The sequence below is a fragment of the Necator americanus genome, chromosome V (genome assembly GCF_031761385.1).
Source record: "Necator americanus strain Aroian chromosome V, whole genome shotgun sequence".
Taxonomy (NCBI): domain Eukaryota; kingdom Metazoa; phylum Nematoda; class Chromadorea; order Rhabditida; family Ancylostomatidae; genus Necator; species Necator americanus.
In genome coordinates, this window is record NC_087375.1 from 30,262,914 (window position 1) to 30,285,181 (window position 22,268).

The 22,268-nt window shown below is 40.0% G+C and overlaps 2 protein-coding genes across 4 annotated transcripts; one reads left to right on the forward strand and one right to left on the reverse strand.

The window, feature by feature from the left end:
• Positions 1–1,637: 1,637 nt before the first annotated feature.
• On the reverse strand, positions 1,638–12,955 carry RB195_015679 (uncharacterized protein; the record flags this gene model as incomplete). Of its 2 annotated transcripts, XM_064206497.1 has the most annotated exons (14): positions 1,638–1,715; positions 2,456–2,635; positions 2,697–2,780; positions 2,863–2,967; positions 3,041–3,166; positions 3,222–3,323; positions 4,106–4,222; positions 4,411–4,554; positions 4,803–4,946; positions 5,730–5,796; positions 6,002–6,095; positions 6,776–6,901; positions 8,783–8,880; positions 12,852–12,955. In XM_064206497.1, the coding sequence occupies 14 exons, from the start codon at positions 12,953–12,955 to the stop codon at positions 1,638–1,640; spliced, it is 1,569 nt and encodes a 522-aa protein (XP_064062378.1). The 2 variants fall into 2 exon arrangements, with proteins under 2 accessions (XP_064062378.1, XP_064062379.1); XM_064206498.1 differs by lacking the exons at positions 8,783–8,880; positions 12,852–12,955 and adding an exon at positions 8,077–8,086.
• On the forward strand, positions 11,756–21,341 carry RB195_015680 (uncharacterized protein; the record flags this gene model as incomplete). Of its 2 annotated transcripts, XM_064206500.1 has the most annotated exons (11): positions 11,756–11,813; positions 13,119–13,169; positions 15,887–15,910; positions 15,957–16,037; positions 17,286–17,380; positions 19,281–19,383; positions 19,603–19,695; positions 19,767–19,919; positions 20,032–20,093; positions 20,158–20,229; positions 20,826–21,341. In XM_064206500.1, 11 exons carry the CDS (start codon positions 11,756–11,758, stop codon positions 21,339–21,341), a joined length of 1,308 nt encoding a protein of 435 aa, XP_064062380.1. The 2 variants fall into 2 exon arrangements, with proteins under 2 accessions (XP_064062380.1, XP_064062381.1); XM_064206499.1 differs by lacking the exons at positions 11,756–11,813; positions 13,119–13,169 and having other exon boundaries at positions 15,890–16,037.
• Between the last annotated feature and the right edge of the window lie 927 nt (positions 21,342–22,268).

The following is a 22,268-nucleotide window of genomic DNA, read 5'->3' on the forward strand; positions in this document are numbered from 1 at the left end:
GACGGAAAGCGCAAATCCGGCAATTTCTTCGCGTAGTCGTATGCTGCAACAATTCCTGCACCTACGACAACGCGCTCCAACACGAGAATACGCTCCGAGTCGAGCAAGGCCGCCACCGTCCGAGACGACACAGCTTGTCCTCAAGGTCTCGGCTGAATTTGCGGCGCTGCACTTTCGGTCCTAGCTTTTGGTGATTACTAATTACCGTAACTGAAGTGTAGTTAGGAAGGGCACTCAATGGCACCCTCATTTCTGGAGGTATGTAACTAAATCAGTTATTTACCTCCAGAAATAAGGGTGCCACTGAGTGAAACCTGAGACCTAAGCATTAGTGTTAGAGGATCTCCGACATGTAAACTAAAGTTATTAAAACAAAAGAAGTAAGAGGGTCCAGAAACAAGGGTGCCATCGAGTGCCCCCTCCCCAACTAAATTTTCTCCAATCCTTTTTGGCTGACGGTTCCCGCAGTCGATAATCACTATAATCGTCGAAGTCGAAAAGTCGACACTGATGGAGGCCACAATTTCTGGCGCCTGATGCGGGGAGAGTTGATCACAATATTTATATATTTATTCACTGTGCCTTACATCCTATTTTGTTTATCACCGAGAAATGGCCTTCTTCCCATATTCCCTTCCTGGACTGTTGAAGGACACAGACACCTCCCAGCAGCACCTTTGCTATACAGATCAGTGTAGTAGGTTTAAAAGGACATGAAACGCGGTGCAGTTACGTAAGCGGCTGCACTCGAAGCGGCAAGGGTGGGATCGAGGTGGGACCATCGCGGGTTTCAGCGAAGAATGGTGTCAGGAAGGGTTCTCCTTAGATTCTAACCGCTACGCTCCACCTCACCGCTTCGAGCGCAGCCGCCCACGCAATTGCGCCATTATTCATGTCGTTTTGACCCCACCATGTCCAAGTTGATTCAAAGCAGTAAATAATGCGATCTATACTTCCCTGGAAGAGGAATACCCTTTCATTCTCAAGAGGAAGATTATATAGAGGGGACTGAATCTGTGGACGTCCTTGCAAGGGGTTGTTTGTAGCAAAAATTTCAATGGAATTTCTCCAAACAGTCCTTGCACTTGTGGCCGATAAAGGTTCTCAAGAATCTGTCACTTTTCCGTACAATCAAACGTTCAAACGACCCAAGACTGAAGGTTACGTATTTAATCACGTCCCTTCCCTGCATAAAATAACAAGCAAACATTGAATTTAGTATTTTAATCCTAAGTAACGGACTCATCATACACATTGGTGAATTTCAAGTATGAAATAGAAACCCTCACGGAAGACAAATATGACACTCTAAGACAACAGAACAGAAAAAAAAAACTTCATAGTAGTGGCACTAAATCTCTGTAATGAATGGCACTATTTGAGAAGCACGAAATGAGAGGTACTCAGTCACTGATTGAAAAGAGGAACATCGGCTTAGGCATTCTTGAAACATAAAAGAACTCTTGACCTTATGTACAATAAACATTACAAACCTGCAAATTACAATCACAAGTAAATGAGGCATTTAATCTGATAAGCACACCTCGCAGGTTAAAAAAAAAACTAATTTAAAAACTTGTTAAAGAATCTAGTTTCTACAATAGAATAAGCTGCCATAAAGAAGCTACCAAAAATGTTCAAATATACGAAGAAAATGGTGCTGAGACGGACACCATCCGTTGACTGATCAAACTGGGGGTTAAATCTCCGACGTTCTGAAATGTGCGCATTGAATACACTGTGTAACATCGGTGAAAAACTGTGGAATAAATCATGCATGAAGGATAGCTTGGGAGAGTAGAAGTTTTTTGAGATAGGAAAGATGTTACATTTGAAAATAAACTAGATGGCACACGTTAATAAGAGTCTACGTGGCAAACTCAAGAGAAAAAAAAAACAAATCAAGTGGAGATACTGGAGAAAGTGAATAAATCTACATATTGAGCAGATGTTTGATTGGTTGTTTTTTTTTTCGCAAAAACGTGAGTTTCCAGAAGTATCAAAGCAAATGAATTGACCAAGAGTACCATCAAAATACGCCGGTTCTCTCGAAGCATTTTAAAACAAATCATTTCTGAAAGACATTGGGTTGGAAGCTTGCGGAAACTCAGTTCTTCCGAAGGCAACACCAAGCATCGAACTCTTCTTATCTAAGCTACACTAGTCATAGATTCCACCACAGCACACGATGTGCAGACCTACCAAGGAGAGAGACAGTAGCCGACCCCGTTGCTTTCCTCCCACTAAATATCGGTGAATATTTGTACCAAACAACAACGAACTACGACAAAATACAGGTTTAAGAGCTCATAAAACAATGTAAGAAATTATAGCCTCAGAATTCAACTAATTCTATATAGGGTGTAACATTTGCATGAGAGAACTTCACAGTTAAGAGACCATTTCATCGACTTCTCAGCTGATTTATGAGGATCGAAAGATACAGCAAACGTACCGGATGTCCAGGTTTCTCACGGTAAGTATTTACCGCTTCGATGTCGAACTTGAACATTTCCACCTCACAAGAATAAGCCTTTGGAGTAAGCTTGATGACTGTGTGCAGCGGAACTTTCAAATAAGGTAACTCTTCACGATTTTTGTTGGTAAAATACGCCAAAATGCAACGTAGAACAGCCTAGACATGTTGTATTAACGCTCACAACAAAGTTTCTTCTACATTTCTTCGTAGTCTTTACCTGGTGGGAAATGACTAAAACATCTGATTGGCGTTCGAGTTCCATAATCACCGGTTCAAGCCGTGCTACCAAGTCCTCGTAACTCTGTACTATGTAAGAGTATTAACAGTAAGAAGAAACATTAATGCACAACCTAAACGATGAGCGACACAATTTCGGCTCTTACCTCACCACTTGGATATCTGTAGTGATACTTGTCTTTGTCCCTTTCTGCAAACTGTTTAGGGTATCGCGATTCAAAGTCTTCGTACGTGAGACCTTCACATATTCCCTAAGCAAACCAAAATATCAATTAACCCTAAACAGGGCTATGCCTCTCCACACATGGTCTACAAATTCCATACCGCATCTATTTCGTCAAGCACCTTCCAGTACTCAACATTTGTCGCGAGGTCGCGCATATTTGATGCAGTTTGCGCAGCACGAATCTTCTGTGATGACCACACTCGGAGATCTCTGAGAGATTCCACCTAGAACACACCTCAATTGCAACAAATGACAAGGAAATAGAACGAAATTCCACACTTTAAAGTATTCCTTCAGTTTCTCTGCATAAGTGAGGCCATTCTCGCTGAGAGGACTGTCTCCACCAAGTCTACCGATTTGATTGTATTCGCTTTCGCCATGCTGCAACAGATATTTCTTTACACGTATCTAAGCAAACCCATCTAGTATTAGATCACATTAGTCAATTGTTTACTTAGGTGTTTCTCATATTTATCCACTTCCCACAATCGGAACAGTTCAAGCAAACCACAGGCTTATCCCTGTAGTTGCATAGGGATAAGAAGCTCTATTGATCTGCCTCTTCCCAAAAAGGATTAACCACTCTATAAGGAAAACATGTGGAGTCAACTGATAACAACACTTCCCCTCTCAAATATCAAATATCTGCTGTATCTGACGTACAGGCGATGTCAGGAGTTGGAAATCATGCACTTGTGCAATACTACTACGCTACAGCAAATCTGCTCGTTAGATCAACAACGTTCGGCTCATGACAGAAAAACGGAAACACTCTGATTAATATCTCGTGAAATTAATTCCTTCTCTAATACCGGCTCCTAATATTTATTCCGCTCCACATTTATTTCTAAAAAACTCCAAAAACTTGAATTCATCGAATTCTGACTATCTTCTAATAAGCATGTTATCGCATGAGATTATGGTCAATAGCTTACCACCGCAACTGCATCCATCTTATTTGCATTGCGAGAGTAAAAAATTCACAAAGTGCACTTCTCAATCAGACAAGAAAGTTTTTCAGGAAGTTTTTTTTTAACACGGTGGGCAATAAAATCTACGAGAAACGAACAACGACGCATTTACAAGAACAAAAACAAATTGCATATTTTCGAATCAAAATGGATAAAATAAGAAGGCAAGCTCAAATATAAGTTGAGTCTCACTCTTGTTAGGTAGATGCTCCGCGGCAACAAATGGATGTTCATGAGGAAATAGACGACCCGGCTTTGAATATGACCGTTCACGTTGTGCACATAGAATGATTTTCCGGCATTGATCACCTTAAAAACTGTTCCATAAGAAAAATTTCGGTACTGGACAGCTTGAAAGAAGAAATGAGTTCTACCAAAACCATAAGTTAAATTGAGAAATCACCCAAAAATCGGTTGTAAGAGGAAGTAAGCAAAAAAGGACAAAATAATCATCTTTGAAACAAAATACAATGTAAAGTCTTGTTAAGAGCACCGACCTTGATAAATGAGAGGTCATCGTCCAACTCCTCGTCTAGAGGTTCATACTGCAATCGGTAGTTCTCAATTCTCTTCATGAAGTCTTCTTTAGCTTCTTCCTGCGTCATTATTCCTTTGTAGTCAGGTGAGTTGATCTTTACCTCCTTAAAGAGTGGCCGTTAAAGCAAAAACTGACATAAAAAAGTGTTAACGCAGAGAGATGGAATAAGGACGAGATGCAAATGCTGGGAGTGATGTCTGAAGAATCAAAAAATACGGTACGGAGCGGAGCAAAAGCCCTTCCCAGGATGTGAAGAAAAAAAATGTTACAAAGGTTAAGAACCAGAACGTGAAGAAAGATGAACTTCTACTCGTAAGGAACCTCCAAATAATACAGATATTTCGAACTCACAGTAATGTTCGAGTTGATGATATCAGGATCATCGCAGACACTCTCGATGAAGAAAACCCGGAAAGTTGGATTCAGCACGGAGCGCTTGCAGTATTCAATTAGAAGACGTCGTCTAGCACGTGTTGTATTAGTAGCATCCAAGATCTAAATGAAAGAGTATTTCATTGAAAAAGGATGCCACTCACAAAATGAAAACTTAGAGGCAGCGTATCACGAAATCGTAGTGTGGAAACCTGGTGGAAAACATAGAGTTCGGAGTGTAGATTAGGAATATGAGCGTGGGCGCGCTCAGTCTCCCCTGAGCGCCCTGAAAAACGACGTGGAAAACGGCATTGGTCCTACAACGTACGCGAAAACGCCTCCCTAGTGAGGAGAGCTCATTGATCTTCTACTGATCTCACGTTGATGCGCGTGCACAAATGTCTCGAGTTCCAATGTATCTCTATAACTGCCGAAAAGAATGTCGCTACCTACGCCATTTTTTAGGACATTTAGGAGAAAACTGAGCCAGAGTCAAGCCCATATTCGTAATCTACAACATGGACTCTATGTTTTCCATTAGGTTTCCAAACTACGCTAATTTGGTGATACGCTGTCCTTAACAGAGGTAGGTGCACAATAATTAGCTAAAAAGAACGATCGGTTGAATGATAGTGTAAACCATTGTTCAATCCACATCAAAGCTCAACACAACCTTCTCAGCGCACCAATGGAAATGCAATGGAGAAAATTCTATTTTTTTTTTGAATAAATACTAAAGAAGAGGATTTTTCTGGTGAAAAAAACAGGTGCTACTAACAAAGGAGACCATTTAATTGAATAGGAAAAACTGAGAAGTTAGATTTAAAGTTGAAAGGTAAGTTAGCAGGAGTGACGGAAATGAAGTAATTGGATAAGAAGAAAAAGGATTAAAAAAAGGTTCCTCACAGCTACTTCGCCTTCCTTTGCTTCTAAGTACTTTCCCATGTCCTCGATAGCCAAACGAGCACATTCACTGAAAGAGAATCTCTCGCAAACGCAGTGTGAAGGTCAAGAAAATAAAGCACGATGACTGCGAGCAGGGCAAGTAAGAATAAAAAATAAATAACATAATACTGTTGATTGGTATTTCTGATAAGATTAAAGTATAAGCACGAAAACCACCTAATCATTCAGATTTGAAGGATTTAAGAGAATATTCCAATGAGAAACAAACTTACTCTCTGATCTTCGTGCCTTTCTCATTGTAAGGACTGAAGAAATCAAATTCGCCCTCCTTACATGCTTTGCGGCGATACTCACCCACATTAAATGCTAGAAAAAGTTAAAATGGTTTAAAACACAAGCATAAGAGTCACAAATATACATGAAGTGATGGAAAAAAAATACCAGAGAGAATACGACTCAAAATCCGCAAAATATGCGCAAACTTGCAGACTTCAACAATGTTCTTACACGTAAACTTTCACACAATTATCACTTATGCATTTCACACCCGTATAAACAAAAAAAAAAACATGAGACTGAAAAAAGCGTTCATCGCATGATATCCTGTAGCGCGTATTGTTTGCAACACTATAGTGGCTTTTCTCAACGAATTTACATGAAAAACACGCAGAAATACCATGCGGTAAAGTCAGCCAAAACGTAGAAAATGTATTCCTTGAGAATTCGTTCATTCGAGCTCTGTCTGATCATAAGCCATAACTCTCCCTTCTAAGTGTTCGTTGTCGCATTTGTCACGGAGTGTTGTAATGGAGAAGCTTTCTAAACTGGTTTCCAAAGTCGTTATATAAAGGGGTTGCAGTGTTGATCGGTCAGCGCTTTCGTGCTCAATTTCGGAAAAAAAGAGGGAATCATAAAGTTGCTCGACCATGTATGAACTCATTTCATCATTTTCTATGCGTGACAACAAACAACAAACATAATAAATTAAGAAAAAAAACCAAAACATAAACATAAGAAAAACTTAATAGATAAAACGAAAAACAAGCCTTTCGTTTTGATGCCAATCCAGTTCAAATATCGGCACAATTTGTGTGAGATGTAGGTTTTGCCTCTCGCTGGCAAACCAACCAGAGCAATCACATTTGGCACGCGTACTTGTTCATTTGAGCTATCTAAACAGACGCCAAACACTTGATTGAGGAAAATGATTTTTATTTCAGAGGCGCGCTCGGCCGATCGAATATCGTGCATTCGAAACACTTGAGATTTTCGAGCCTCTCCAATGTAAAAAAAAACATTTCAAAAACAATATAGTGCAATGGTGGATCACTACATCTGTGCAGTCAGTGGAATGGAACTATTCCACTTTAGGTTAACCATGCATACCTTTGGAGTCAATAAATGGTTCATGATTTCTTTAGAGGGGTAACGACATTGACTTGATAAATTGACGGTTCTCGCATTCTTTAACCTCTTGAAATTCTAGAGATTAACGTTAATCATCGCCTAGTCTTTATAGACGCGAGCACAAGCCTTTTTCTTTCTCTCTACGTGAACATGAGACGCAAGATGATCCTCTGGTTAACGCTGCTCACTATCAATAAACAGGAATGGGCAGATATGAGCCCCGGAGTGCAAGCAAAATTACGATATGAAAGTCGAGAAGCATTGTTGCATAGTTTCCAGGCTCTTCACACCTTTCATAGAGGGTGTTCGTGGCTGAGAGCTGCTAATACGCTATATAAAAACTGTAAATCTAACCACTTCTCTATCGTACCCATTACTGGGTTAATGTAAACCCAAGAAGCATCATTCGACAACACGGGATCGAAGTGACCCGTATATCTCGTCTGAACATCTGTTAGACAAATGGGAATGAGGACATTGATATGTCACTTCTTATTCGAATAAACAAAGACTCCGATAGGTTTTAAAACCTAATTTCCAACATGTAGGGACTCTTTGAAGACAATTTCATGAGTACAACAACCCATCCCAAAACAGTAATCACGACTTTGTCATCCAAAAACATTGCTGGCGATCTTGGCTTCACCAAAAAAATGCAAATATGGATCCGAAGAAAAAGTACAGAACCCAGCTGCTTGGGCTTGATTTCTTATGCTTATATCAAACTATTTATTTATTAGAGGTTTATCAGGTTTTGAGGAATGATGACCTATCGATGTCTTTTTCGAACTAGTAAAAGATCCTATGAGGCTGAAACTTTGGCCAGAATAAGGGCTAACAACAACCTAGGTCTATTCGTAAAATATGATGTTAATTAATATTTCAATTTAATCTTCAGTACGATCTAAAACCCTACATAAATTTTCAAGACCAAAATTACCAAGTAACATGGTCGCCGTCGACCTTCACGATAACAACTTCCGACGCGTCGCAGGGGTTTAATGCACCTGATTCATGAGAGTTTTCTGTATCTGTAACTAGAAATGGAAGTAATACAGTAGAAAGAATTCAAATGATGATGAATAACGATCGCTCACTAGCACTCTGTACACAGCAAGAAAAGAGAGAGGAGGAAACGAACGAACCGAATAGGTAAATAAAATAGTAATGACATACAATGATAGTATACGTAATAGGAAACAAACAAAAATCCCAATCCCAAACAAAATCCAAAAACAGGAATCTAGGCAAGGCGGCAGAAAAGCAAACAAGGAAAGGAGGAAAGTGATTTTTTTTCATTTGAAACAGTTCTCAAAAGGATGAATAAGGTTTGTCATAAACGAATAACAGATTCCCATTAATAAAACTGATAGCGAGGGAAAAAAACTAGTACAAATTATGTAGCACACGCACTAGATGAGCTTTATAATTCAGAAAAATGAAAAAAAAAACAAAAAAAAACTCCAAGATGGGCGTTCATTTGCAAGAGCGAGTCGGTCAATGGCACCGACACGTACACACAACGTACGTCACGCTTCGACAAATATTCGGAAGCGGGAAGTGCTAGGACGTAACAAGCGACCAATTTTTTTACATTACTGTCATTACTGTGTACTATCCACTATGTTTTATGTGCCCTCCCGAACCGAACAGATGGATAAGTGCACTCAAGGCCACATTATTCGGGAATATGCACATTCGGAAAGCTCGCAGTGTTCTTACGGTTTCAAACTGTGATGGTGGTCTAGAAACGTGAATAGACGAAGAAATGAATAAAATAGATGAAGAAATAGATGAAGAAACGGAAGTGGTCTTTTGCCGTTCTATGAAGTGTATCATAGTTCTGTCAACGATTGGTCTCGTTTTTTTAACGCCAGGAATTGTTTCCATCATTTAGACACAAAGTATACTCTTCTCCGATGGATTCTTCTAATTTCCATCGCAGCACAAAAGAAACCACATAGTATAGGGACATGAATACGCAAAATATGTAACTAATCTTATTTTAATTGGGGCAGAAAAGTAAAACTCCAACAGTGCGAAAGTTCGACTTTCCTTGAATCTTGGCATAGAGATTGCAACTTGTTGATAGTCGAACGCCGAAACGTTAGCCGTAATAAATTTTGTTAACAATCTCGGCTGTTGCTTAAATTCGACTATCAACAAAACTCCAACAGTTACAGGAATGAGTAAGAAAAACTGGTAATTGAATTCCGCACAGTTTTTTTTTCCTTTTTCATAGGAATCGGTCAAATGAAAGCGAGGGCATTGCGCACAACCAATTATTTTTGCTCACACGAAGAACTGGGTTTGATTTAAGGGCTCCAAGCGGGTTTGCCTCAAACCACCAAACCGAGATAGACAGCATTTCTGGAACTCTTATGCTTTTCTCAAAGACTGGAAATAAGCTCACTTACTCGGGTAAACCTATTAAAATGCTCATTTCAGACCTCTTCTTCAAAGTTAGTCCTGCTGTAATCGGATTAAAATGGACTGAGGACTGGTGCAGATGCAGTCGATGAGATGAGGAAGCATTTTTAGCTCGTTTGTACTTCAGAGTTTGCCAACAAATAGTCGTATTTGTTTGTATGTATTTAAAGTTACTTAAAGTTAGGGCGGGTGTAGCGCAGTCGTTAGGAGACGCGGCTGCGACTGCACGATCGATGGTTCGAAACCACCCTAGCACCAACTTTGCCTCTCATCGATTCGAGTTCGCTAAATTGGAACCGGATCCATTAAGTATGGTAAAAAAAAACACTGAACTGATACACAGGCTGGCCCGTTATTGTATAGGCCACCACGCGTTTCAAAATCTCAGGGACTCCGAATTAAAGTAAGACGCATTGGCGCATCCGAAGCGGGTCGATACGTCAGAGACTTTAAACTTTTAATCAAAGTTTGAGACCGTGAACAGGTGCAGTGAAATATAGCCGAGTCAAAACGACATGAGGCACGGTGCAGTTGCGTAAGCGGTTGGACTTGAAGCCGTAAGCGGGTGCGCGGGAGCGAAAATTGCCCGGAAGATACGGCTTCGCGCGTCCTGGTTCGCTAGTTCCTACAAGGAATTCGATTGGAGCGCGCCAGCCTCGTGCATACACCGCATTTTCCGGGCCGTTTTTTAAGGCAATTAGGAAGAAATGGACGGAATCACCCCCTCCTCCCTCTCCTCCCTCCCTCTCCATAATCTACTCTCCCGTATACGAATACTCCACCTGAAATCCGTACCACCAGAATCGTGGGGTGATACCTTTAAATGATGTACGCGGCGAACTGTAAAGCGTCCGGCAGATTCTCTGTGAATGACCCTTTAAACACAACGTGCGCTGTTGGATATGCTTGGAAATGCTCCGCTCCGCTACATTTAGCTACAATCCCTGAACTATTTTTTTAAATAACATCCTTTCTGGTGGGCTAATCCATCCGGGCAGATTACTTATCCGACCAGAGATTATCAATCCGAGCAACCTGTAGGAAAAAACACTCCAGAAATATGACAGCGGTAAAACACGCAGGCAGTGCCTAGATATCACCCCTATAGCCATTAGAAATAAAATATAATATCGAGCCAGAGTCGCCACAATTACTGAGTCAATTAATTATGCCCTTCTGTTACTGTTATTACTACTCCTACAAAAATCTTTTCCATTTGGTCACGTTGAGATCGGAATAAAGAGAATAGCGGATCACCTCGGGGCACGTTTCAATGCCAACTACTTGTGGTGGCGTATGGTCGAGGAGGGATGTTCGGACAATCTCTGGGAGATTGTTCACCCATAACTTGAAGTATCCTTTTAAATACCATGACTGTTACGCTCTCGCACATGTGCGTATCTGTAGACTAAGATTAGTTGTTTACTCAGACGTAAGAACAGTAAACAATCAGTACAACACATGTGAACAGATCTTCCACATCACGAAAAGCCACGTGCAACGTTGTGGATTTGCACAGATATGATGGAAAAACCAGCTGTTCCCAAGTGTTCCCAAGTACATCGTTTCCCAGGTACATTACAGCAACGCGAAGTATTGGTTACACTCGTTTACAGACTCGTCCAACTGCGATGAAATAGATTTAGTGAAGAGGGCAGATCCTCATCTGCGGTTAAATAAAACGTTTATGTACAGGACACGATGAACAACTCGTTGCTTAGACCGTATCCATCCGATTAAAAGCAGCACCAACCCACGAAGTCCTTGGCTATGATGTTTTCTCCTGTTAATTTCCACAGCGAAGGAAACGTTTATTTTCTGTCAGTAACAGCTAGTTCCTCTGTTTTCAGTAGTCATCTAATGGAGGAGTGCAAGAAAGAACCCGAGATTCCATAGTCCGTTGCAAAATGTGTCTAATTTTTAAAGAGATGAGCTAAGAGACAGTCAATCATACTGAAATATTATGAAAGTACAAAATAATCCAGGATCTCGAAGAAGCGACAATATATCCTCTGTAAGCCAAAAGTTTAACGAAAGAAAGTTGAACGGAAGCAATTGAAAAGGAACAAATTTCATCAGAAAGTATGAAAACTATTAATAAAAAAAAACGATACGATAGGAACAATTTATCAAGGCTAGAATGAAATAAAGCACGGTGCAGTTGCGTAAGCCGCTGCGCTTGAAGCGGCATGGTGGAGGAAGCAGTTGGAATCGAGTTGGGTCCGTCGCGAACTGCAGCGAAGAATGGTGGAATCAAGGGTCCCAGCTCGATTTTGACCGCTACGCTTCACCGCACCACTTCGAGCGCAGCCGCTTACGCAACTGCGCTGTGCTTCATATCGTTTTAATTCCACTATACACAGTTAGTATAGATAATAGTATTTGGGCGCAGTTATTAAGCCAGGTAACCGAGTTTTTCGAATTTTTGAATGCTGATAACTATTTGACTGCACATTGCTACTACTGGGTTGTTCCATAAGCTTAGTTCCACTTTTTTTTTGATATTTCTCTTCATGTATCTATAAAGATACATCAAACAACAATGTTGTCACCAAAATAGTCGATGACCTTTGCCCATCAATCGGGTGGCAGATTTTTTGACCCAGAACTCGGGCGACTGGAAAATAAAGAAGTTCGTTTGAACATCGATAGGTGATAGGAAGTTGGGACTCGTTTATGACGAATTCATCAACGAATAGAAATTTACATTTGGACGAACTTCAACCAGTAACATTTTCCAATTTTGGATCTTCTACTCTCTACCGAGAATCATAGAAATGCTAAATTTAGTAATAGCCTCAATGTATCGAGGATAAGAATTAGGTGCAAATAAATTGAGTTTCAAAAGAATCAAAAATTATTCTTAATGCATCAGAACGTAACTATCAATGATTTATGCTTGCGGAAAGAATAAAATCAGAGGTGTACGATCTTTAGATCGTTAACCCAGATCTAACAGTAGGAGTGAGCACTGTACAGTGTCGGTTCGGTTGAAAACACTAGTCTGATAAGAAATCTATGAACCAGACGACTTTGACGCATTCACATGCATGTTTGGTCACAAGGGTGTTGTTGTTATGATAAGGAACGACGACAGGAGTTAGACGTCGACCCTTCATTGTAAATAATAACGTCAACCATGCGCATAAATAATGACGTATTCATACGAGGACATCAAATAGTCAAAGAACATGACTTTTTAAGATTCTCGTCAAGCACGTATTGAACAACTCAAAAAAAGGAAAATAAAAGAAAAAAGTGTTCTCGTTTAATACGTTTACTGACCTGTAGGTCGTCGCAATGTTTCCCCAGTGTGCCATTTCCCGACACAACCAAAACGATCGCAATCGATCAGCGATGTCGCTGCGTAGTGATCGCGTTACGACCATCAGTGCGATGATGAATCTGATAGAAACTATTCGACAGTTTAAAAAAAGGTGCAGTCTTGACCCGGTCACTTCAATCAATCAATCGTAGTGGTGTTGACCCTTTATCAATCCCATGAAAAACGTTTTTTTTTCCTTTGAAATAGTTGGATTCACTTTATTCGAGGAGCTCATCAAGAGCAGTCGTTCGACATATGCAGAGAAATTCGCCACATAGGTTTGTTTTTAAGGTAAATATTCGGGAGATAGTTGTTGTTGTCGATGTGAGGGAAAAGTTTCTGTTCAATTTCTCAGAGCCGAGATTTCGTGAGAATCTTTTAACACCAAAATTCATGGAGAAGTCGAATATTATTTCTTAAGGGAAGCAGATGCCCCCATTCCAAGCATGTAGGGTTACATTCGTGGTCATTCCTTATTCGATTGTGGTTTTCTCGTTGACATTTGGCAAGTGGGATGGGTCATCCCATGATGCACCAACACCACCACCCACATCTTTTCCAATAGTTGGTTCGTCTTTTTTCAAATGTGGCGCATCCACGTCTTAAATGGATTATGGTGACGAGTTGCGGATGCAGGGAACCGTAATCGGACTGGGACCACTGAGACATAGCTCGAGGACACTATAAAGACCAGAAAATCCGTAAAAAAAGTCGAATATCCCCTTTTGTAAAAAAAAAAGCCGCCGAGTATCGGTCTTGGCCCAGGGATTTCTCCACAGTTTGCCCCGTTATTTCCAGCGAGCTGGACGCAGACGCGAAATGTGCGACAGCAACACACAATGGATATGGACAATCGATTGATGATTGCTAGGTGTGTGAGAGTCTCTGAAAAATCAAATGGGCGTGGCAACAATTCCATCATCAACAACCCCACCGATAAAAGAAAAGAACAAGAATGATCTTCAACTTTTATACTTTAAGCTCCCAAAATACAAAATTTCAATGAAAAGCAAATTTCTGTGCATAGTTCTGAGCAAATCGTGATGATGCCGTAGGCCATGAAAAAAAAAACGGTGCCATCCACTCACTTGAAAAGAAAACAAGAAGAAGTACATTGAGCGAGTCTTTCAGCACGTTTCCATGTGATTGCCGTAAACGGTACGAATTAACACAGCTATGACAGCAGAGATAACGAAAAGTATTTTCATTTCGTTTAAGCGATCATAAAAATATCTCTGAAAAGTATTCTTCGTGGCAAGTAAATATGTAAGCTGTTATAATAAGATTTTGCATAATTCAAGTTGTTTAAATTTTCACTCCGTTCCAAACCACTTTGAATTTGAATTCTCGGCATAGTCAGGAAGGATTTTAGTTTGTAAATGCACTAACGATTGCACACCATTTGTTGTGAGAAGCAGACATTTCGCGTCTTTCGTGATATCGAACGGCTGTCGAGGCAATCGTTGGTTCATTTTGATGATTGGACGAGAAATGAACGAACACATAAAGGAAAGAACAAATTAATCTACTAGGGGGCAGATTTTGATTTCTCAGTAAAGAATAACGAATGAAAGAATGATCCACTCATCACGAAATGCAGAAATTAGATCTGGGAGTTACAGGCAGAAATAGTGGAATTGTCCACAAATATATCTACAGATCCGTAAATGAAATGATTTCATTTCTTTAAAAAAAAAAGTCAAATGAATATGAAGAGGGCTAAAACGGATCATCTGCTAGGAAAACGCTCATGAACTGGATCTTTCCGAACTGGAAATTGATATAGTCTGCTCAAAACGACCTAAACCACGGCGCTTCGAGTACAACCGCCTGACCGGCGCGGCTAAAGCCGAATGGGACTAGCGATGGTCACACCCCGATCGCAGCCGCAAGCTCTATCGCTACGCTTTGAGCACAGCCTCTTACCCAGGAGGATTCAGGTCGTTTTTTTTTCATCGAACTGTATACTTCAGAAGAACTCCATTCAAAGGAAATACCAGAAAGCAGCAGACAGGGTGAAGATAGGACGACTCCTACGAGTCGAGATGGTGCGTAGGCGCTACAGAGCGATGATAAGGGCTGAAGTAGGTCCAGAGTTCTGAATCGGTGTGCTGCAGGTCCCAGAAAACACTTAAATACTGTCGCGAACGTAAAGTCAAAAATTTTCTAGTTATTCGGTGGGAGTGTACAGCACCTAATGTTAATATTGATATCAACTCGAAGACAACGAAAAAAAAAAACTCTTCTTAGGTGTTTACTCGTGCCAAGAGCTGGCTAATGGTTGCTGGGAATGATAGGTAAACAAACATAGGATGTCAGCTGCGATGCTTCGAAGAACGATTTGAGCCAATTTCTCTATCGAGTTGATAGGGAGATACAGTGAGCAATATCCACCCAAAAACATTGAGAATTCTTTTTTTCTCTGGGTTCTGTTCATGAGGGAATCGTTTCCCCATCATGGATAAACGAATCGTCTTGAAATTTTTTCATCAACTTATGATCAACAACAATAGGTACTATTCCACAGAAAGAGTCTGAAGCTCAATTGTTGGTAGTATCTGCATCTTATGAGTAAAGTTGGGAAGTGACCATTAAATTTTGCGAAAAACGGCGTGAGAACCGCTTTGGTTCCTACGAGGTACGTAAGGACGCTATGAGCACGTTCTGGTGTCCTTAGTAGCCTATTCATTTTTTTACTTGAATATGCTGCTGAGGGGCCATCATTGATTTTTATCCGTTCACTCGAGGACGCGGCGCGTGCACTGAGGTGGACCGTTGCAAAGTGCCTCGTCGGAAAAATTGTAACGGGAGGTCGTTTCCGTGGGCATTTTTTAGGACGATTAGGAGGAATTGAGCGTGGTCAAGCTCAAACTTGTAATCTACACCCCTAGTCCTACTCTGTCATGGAAAGATCGCAACCAAAATCGTCAATTTCGTGGTGTACTGCCTTTCAGTCTTAGAACAACGTGAAATAATCATTGAAAAAAAATTCCAGGTAATGAAGCGAAGGCGGCTTGTGGTGCTACTCGTGTTTAATATTACAAGCTGTGTTTGTATCTCACCAGATGATTGGTTCTGCGGATTCACTAATGACCATAAATTACGACTTCATAAACTTTTCGATGGGAACTGTGCGCAGTATAGAGGTCAACATCCAGTTCTTTTTTTTTTTACTTCTCCTCTTTTTAGCTTTTTTAAGGTCCCATTCATACTTGCCAACTTGACATTTTAATAGTTCTGTTAGAAATAGTTGGAGGCTTAAGAAAAGAATGTAAATTCTGTCCCAGATCTACTTCTTCCTTAGCAGAAAAGAAATCCATGTACACCAGTTGTAGAGAACTTTTTTTTGTAAATTCCCTATGCATGACATATTGTACAGTATGCTCCATTTTTCGGAAAATGTATGGCAAATCTGAGCCATTGCGCTATTTACCACTTCACAATCGTTGTCTGGTGGAGCTTATGGAGCATCCCATAGATCAACCTTTTCCTAACTGTCACTGTAGAATTATTATCATATTACGAACCCGTATCAAGCTGAATCATTGATCTATGCGACGAGTAGGGAAGATTTCCCTTAGTCAGCTTTTCACACCAATATTCAGGATAAAAAGTACAAAGGATGTCGTGCAAAGCGTTGATGAATCCCTCCAACAAGCGCCTGCGCGATCGAGTTCAACTAAGAATTGTTTGAGGTTCATGAACGCGTGTAGAGCCTTACAATGAATTGCAATGGGAACTTGATTGGTAGTTGTAGTTGGGAGGGGAGGGGGACACTCAGTGGCGCTTTAGTTTCACAAAGTAAATGATTGATTCAATCGAGTCGGGGCCCTGAAACCTATGCAGAAGCCTCAGATGATCTATGGCATTATAAGGTAAAGTTACTAGGAGAAAAAGTAGGTTAGAGTGTCGAGAAACAGGGGCGCCATTGAGTGCCCCCGCCCCAAAACTACATTTCCCCCTTCAAATGAATGATTTTATCCTTTCGGCCAAATCCGGCACCACTTTATCGACCCCGGAGGAATCGGAAAGGTTTGGTTGGCTGCAGGACGGTCTCGAGCCATCGACAACAGCCTACCCTCTTTAGAACCTAGCTACATCTGTCTTCCAGCGTCCAAAATGAGTGAACTGAAATCTACACAGTACGATTCGATATAAGTGGAACCTGGAATCGGGAAAATCCTCCACTGCGCAGTATTCTTAACGCCTGTTGACAGTAGAGTTCGTTCGGAGCTTCATTGATGGTAAGGCAGTGAACCATAGTAACCCTATATTTTCAGAAAAAATAGGGCATGCCTTGTGTTCAAGATGTTTTTTTCCCGTATTTTAAACCAAGATTTTCCTAACGTTGTATAAGTAGGATATGTATGTCCATCTAAAATCCAAACTTTCAGTGCCGATCAATTTTTGCTGCGCTCGTCATAAGGATTGCTACAGACTGCAACTTGGAAAGCGGCACTGTGATAGCAGGTTGTGTCTATGTGTCGAGGTGAGAGTGTGCAACAAACTTCGCAACAACGATGCACAGGCCGTGATGGAACGGATCAGGAGCAGTTACGGTTCTTTGTGAAGACGATTAAAGGAAGCTTATCACGAATCTGAGGTGGTGCAGATTTCAGGTGGAGTATTCTTATAAGGGATAGTAGATTATGGAGAGGAGGGTGATTCCGTCCATTTCTTCCTAATTGCCGTAAAAAAACGGCACGGAGGATGCGGCGCCGCACAAGGCTGGCGCGCTCCAGTCGAACTCCTTGTAGAAAATAGTGCGCCAGAACGTCCGAAGCCGTATCTTTCGGGCGGTTTTTCACGGCAATTAGGGAGAAATGGACGGAATCACCTCCTCTCCATAATCCACTATCCCGTATACGAATACTCCACCTGAAATCCGTACCACCTCAGATTCGTGGAGTGATGCCTTTAAAAGCAGCTTATCACGAGATTGACGACATTGTATAGCTCATTTCCCACAAATAGCACACAGTGGTTGCACACCACCGCAATCCCAAATTCTTGCCCCTGTCCCTTCTACATCGGTGATATTCTGAACGTATCTTCTGAATTCATCTGTCAAGCTTTTGATGTCTATAATTCGTTTGTTTTATGGCTTTGTTTCTTTGCTGTTTTTATTTGTTCCATTACAAATGTCTGTAGCAACTAAGTTGCGTTTTGTTTCACCAATAATTTTCAATTAAACTATTTACTTTCTACTTTATTGGCAGGGATTAGACAAGTACGCTATCGCCTAAAACCTTATGCTTGGAATTTTTGTCCCAACACTTGTGTTATATCGCTGCTACCTCGCTTTTAGCAATATATGTGCTTCCATTTTATACACCGCTTGAGCGGAGTGAGCCAGTATACTCGTCTGATGAACTGCGGGTACTGAACCTATGACTTCTATGGAAGAGAGCATCTTCCTGGCTGACGTGAATGGAAGCAGCTAATATCTGAAGCTTGCTTATGTTTTAAAACTCCTCACATCTTAGATACCTAATTTTTCTTCTTTAGCATGGGTGTGTTTGAGTAAAAAAATCAATTTGTCAACTTAATCCGAACTGATCAATGCTCGGTGTGTTCTACTTTCCCGTCTCTTTACTATATCTTTACTATATTTGTTTTCTCCTTGCCAAATCTTATTTGGCACGCCACTGACCGTAGTGTATGAATAAATATTCGGATCTTTCCACGACTAGATAGAGGTAGGCGGTGTAGCTCACGAGGGGCCATCTGGATAGAATGAGGGCAATCTGCAACGCGTTTATGTGTTGTGCGAATTGCTGTTGAGCTATTTTCCAGTAGTTTATGGCTTTTATTTGATTTGCGGACGTGAGAGGACCACAGAGATGTCCGTTCGCAATCTATCGCGTAGCAAGTTGCATCGTTGGGAAGAAAGATTGCAAGTCTCTTTCACACGTCTTCTCTTACAGTGCTGAAGGGAATTGAGTATGATTAGGTTTGTACTGGTGACCTCTACCTACCACCACCTATTTGTGGAGATTCTAGGATTGCCAATTTCGTGATACGCTGCCTTTTATCAACAATTTGCAACAGGTCCGTATGAACGAATCATTCTGTGAGCTCTCCTAAACTGCTGCTCTTAATCTCCTAACCTTAATCTTACTCTTTTCTGATTTTTGACAGAATTTATCCCCAAATTTGAGCTCAACCACTCTTTTAACTACTTTCGGCGCTTTTTTGAAATAATCTTCAAGCCGCATGTTAGCGTATGCGATACTGGTAGTCGCGGTTAGGAAGGCTCGTACACTTCATGGATCAATATACACGGTGGTTGCGCAAGGAGTTTACAACTTTATTTGTGTTTCTCTTCCAGTATCAATCCCGGATATAAAAGTACTTACTGTATTATCCTCATACTTCTCATATTCTAGAAATACTCCGAAAATAAGGACGGCTGCGGACCACCAATAGTCAGAAGCTGTAAGGATGCGCGTATGTATGGAGAAAAGGCATATGATGCATTTTCTGCTGCAGGTTTGGATTTAGAGTATATTTCATAGATATTATCAAATCATTGCGAATGAGTAATGCGAATATTTCGATTATTCGATGGATTCCGAATGGCTCAGATAATCCATTCCTCCCGAATCCTCTAAATTGGGTTCATCTTCGAATTGATTTTATCTGATCGAAAATTTGATATGTGCGCATAATTTGTTGAATCTACCAGTTTAGTTGACTGGATATTTCCAGGGACGAACGAAACAAGTACATCCGAAGTAGAACTAAAACAAACTCATTCTGAATTGTTTGATATTATTTTTGATGGATGTAGTGAGACTTTGTGTAAGTTTTTACACTAGAAAAATTTTCTATTAAAAAATAACTCTAGAAGGAATATATTGGAGCAATTTCAGTTTCTGCAAAGGCTTGTATCGTCAATTTTAATGAATGTATGAAAAATATGAAAGCAAGTGTTTGTAATAAATATGTAACAGAATGTATCTCTTGTGGGGCTCGAAATTCTTCGAAGTGTATGGATGCTGTGGATGAATTAAGAGAAATTTTAGGTGCGTTTTAAAACGTAATTAGATTTAGACTTAAAAATGGCAACGAATAAAAACTATCAATTTTATAGGTATTGATAGATTCTAGTAGGTGTCTCATATTTCATTTATGCAGGTAGAAAAAGAACAAAAGACTGGAGCGAACACCAAAAAGCAATGATGTGGCTGACTCTTGTCGTAAGTTTGTTTTTGTGCTTTTTTTCACAACTTTATCGGATTTTAGAAAAGCGCTACTTTTTAGGAAATAATTATTTCTATCATCTCAGTAGGTTTAGCAATAATAATTCCGATTAAAAGAAGAACACCGAAAAAGGTTAGTTGTTTCGTAAATTTTCAGTAATAGCGCCCAATTAATTCTTTTTTCAACACTCAGCGAACTTCTAAATTGCAAAGTAATTTTACTAGTACGGCAAGCGGATAATGGGAGATAATCATTAGGGATTTTCGGGTATAGGAACTGAAACGAATGTTGTGGGACCTTTTTTTTAAACTGCTGATGAAAACCATCTTTTTGTTGAAACGTTAATCAAAACTGTGGGTGTTTGGGTCCTTTCTCCTACATTGAAGATAGTAGTGGTTAATTTTTCTATTTCTTTAATGTTGTGCTTGTTCTATGAAGGAAAAAAAAACTGGAAAGCATTTAAAGTGGAAATCAGTGATGAGTTTTGCTTCTATATCGATTTATTCTTAATCAAAAAAGTTGTTGTTTGAAAATTTGAAAAAAGTCGTCAGGAATTGTGAAATAAGAAGGAGTGGAAACGCGAGGAAATCTCCCTCATCGGGAGATCTAGGCTTTTATACTCCGTTGGGTCATCATAGTTTTTATATAAGAATTGCTCTTACCTTTTCTCATAGCTGACCACATTTCAAGCAATAAACAAGGACAACAATAACCACATTTTTTCATAGGTTACAAGAAAGTCTGCCGAAAAAATAAAAGGATCATTAGAAGAAATTAAGCAGTCGACTGAAGATTATTATGAAAAGAATTATGAGAAAAAACATTCTGCTGAAGTCGTGGAAAAATCGCCGGACCATCCAGTTTTTCCCTACGACGCTCCGCCCATGCCAATGGAACCTTGGCTGCCACCTACGCCGACCCCGGATCCTTGGCAACCAGGATCGGACGACGATTATTTTTCGGTTACTGGATCAAAAGAACAGGATCACAGGCCAGATGTGAACTATAAGCCATATCAATCGGAACCAGCGTACATGGGTGGAAGTGCTGAGGGTTTTGATCGAAGAGGATCAGCAGAATCCCATGAGAGAAGAGATTCACGTGAAACGGTAGCGAAACCGAAGATTCCTAAGTCTGTGCCCAAGAAGTTCGCACATACAAAGGATAAACATGGTTTGTTCAATAGAAAGAAGGGTAAACAAAAACAAGCGCCTAAAAGAAGGCGACGAAAGATTCCCAGATAAGAGAAAACGATTGTAGTGGGTTAGTGCATTTTCGCTGTAAATTGGTTGGGAAGTCTCATGAAATCAAGCCGTTTCCGTTTCAATATCATTTCACAAAGACTACTGCAATTTTAAAATGTTATGTTCATGTAGTTTTTTCTTCTGTTAATCCTCGATTTGAATGTAACATGTAGAATTTCCTGCTGAATTGTTAATGAACAGAATTTCTTAATAAATTTTAAAACTTAAAATAGTATTGGTGCTTATAGAAGACAACACTACCAATAGTAATAGTAGTAAAGAAGACAATTACAAGAGAAAACGATTGTGGTTTTAAAAAATGCTGTAACGAAATAAATAACAATGGAAGTGATTTTTTACATCCATCAGGTCTTTTGGAAGGATGTTCCAGAGTTGGAGCCCTCAAGTCTTTTTGGACTATTTTCTGGAGTTGGAGCTCTTCCGAGAAAAAAGTTGGTTTATTTCATACTCAAACATTACAGAAATATGTACGATTGGTGCTGAAAAAAGCAGAGAAAGACCTGTAAAAAAATGAATAAAGAAATGAAAAAAAAAATGAGTGGAAAAATTAAAATGGGTAGAAAATAGTTTTACAACTAAATCATGACTTATAAAATCACAAAAAATCATGACTTATATAATTAATCACATCACTTCGAATTTTAATATTAAAGGCATCACCCCACGAATCTGAGGCGACTATTCATATACGGGATCGTAGATTAAGGAGAGGGGAGTGATTCCGTCCATTTCTTCCTAATTACCGTTAAAAACGGCCTGGATGATACGGCTTCGAGCGATATAGATATAATAAATTGTATATGCAGTCAATTTGTCTTACCTTCACGATTTGCGCTGCAATTTTTCCTTGTGAATTCTTCAAACTATACTGTGAATCATATTCCGAGAGTATTTGCATGAAGCAGT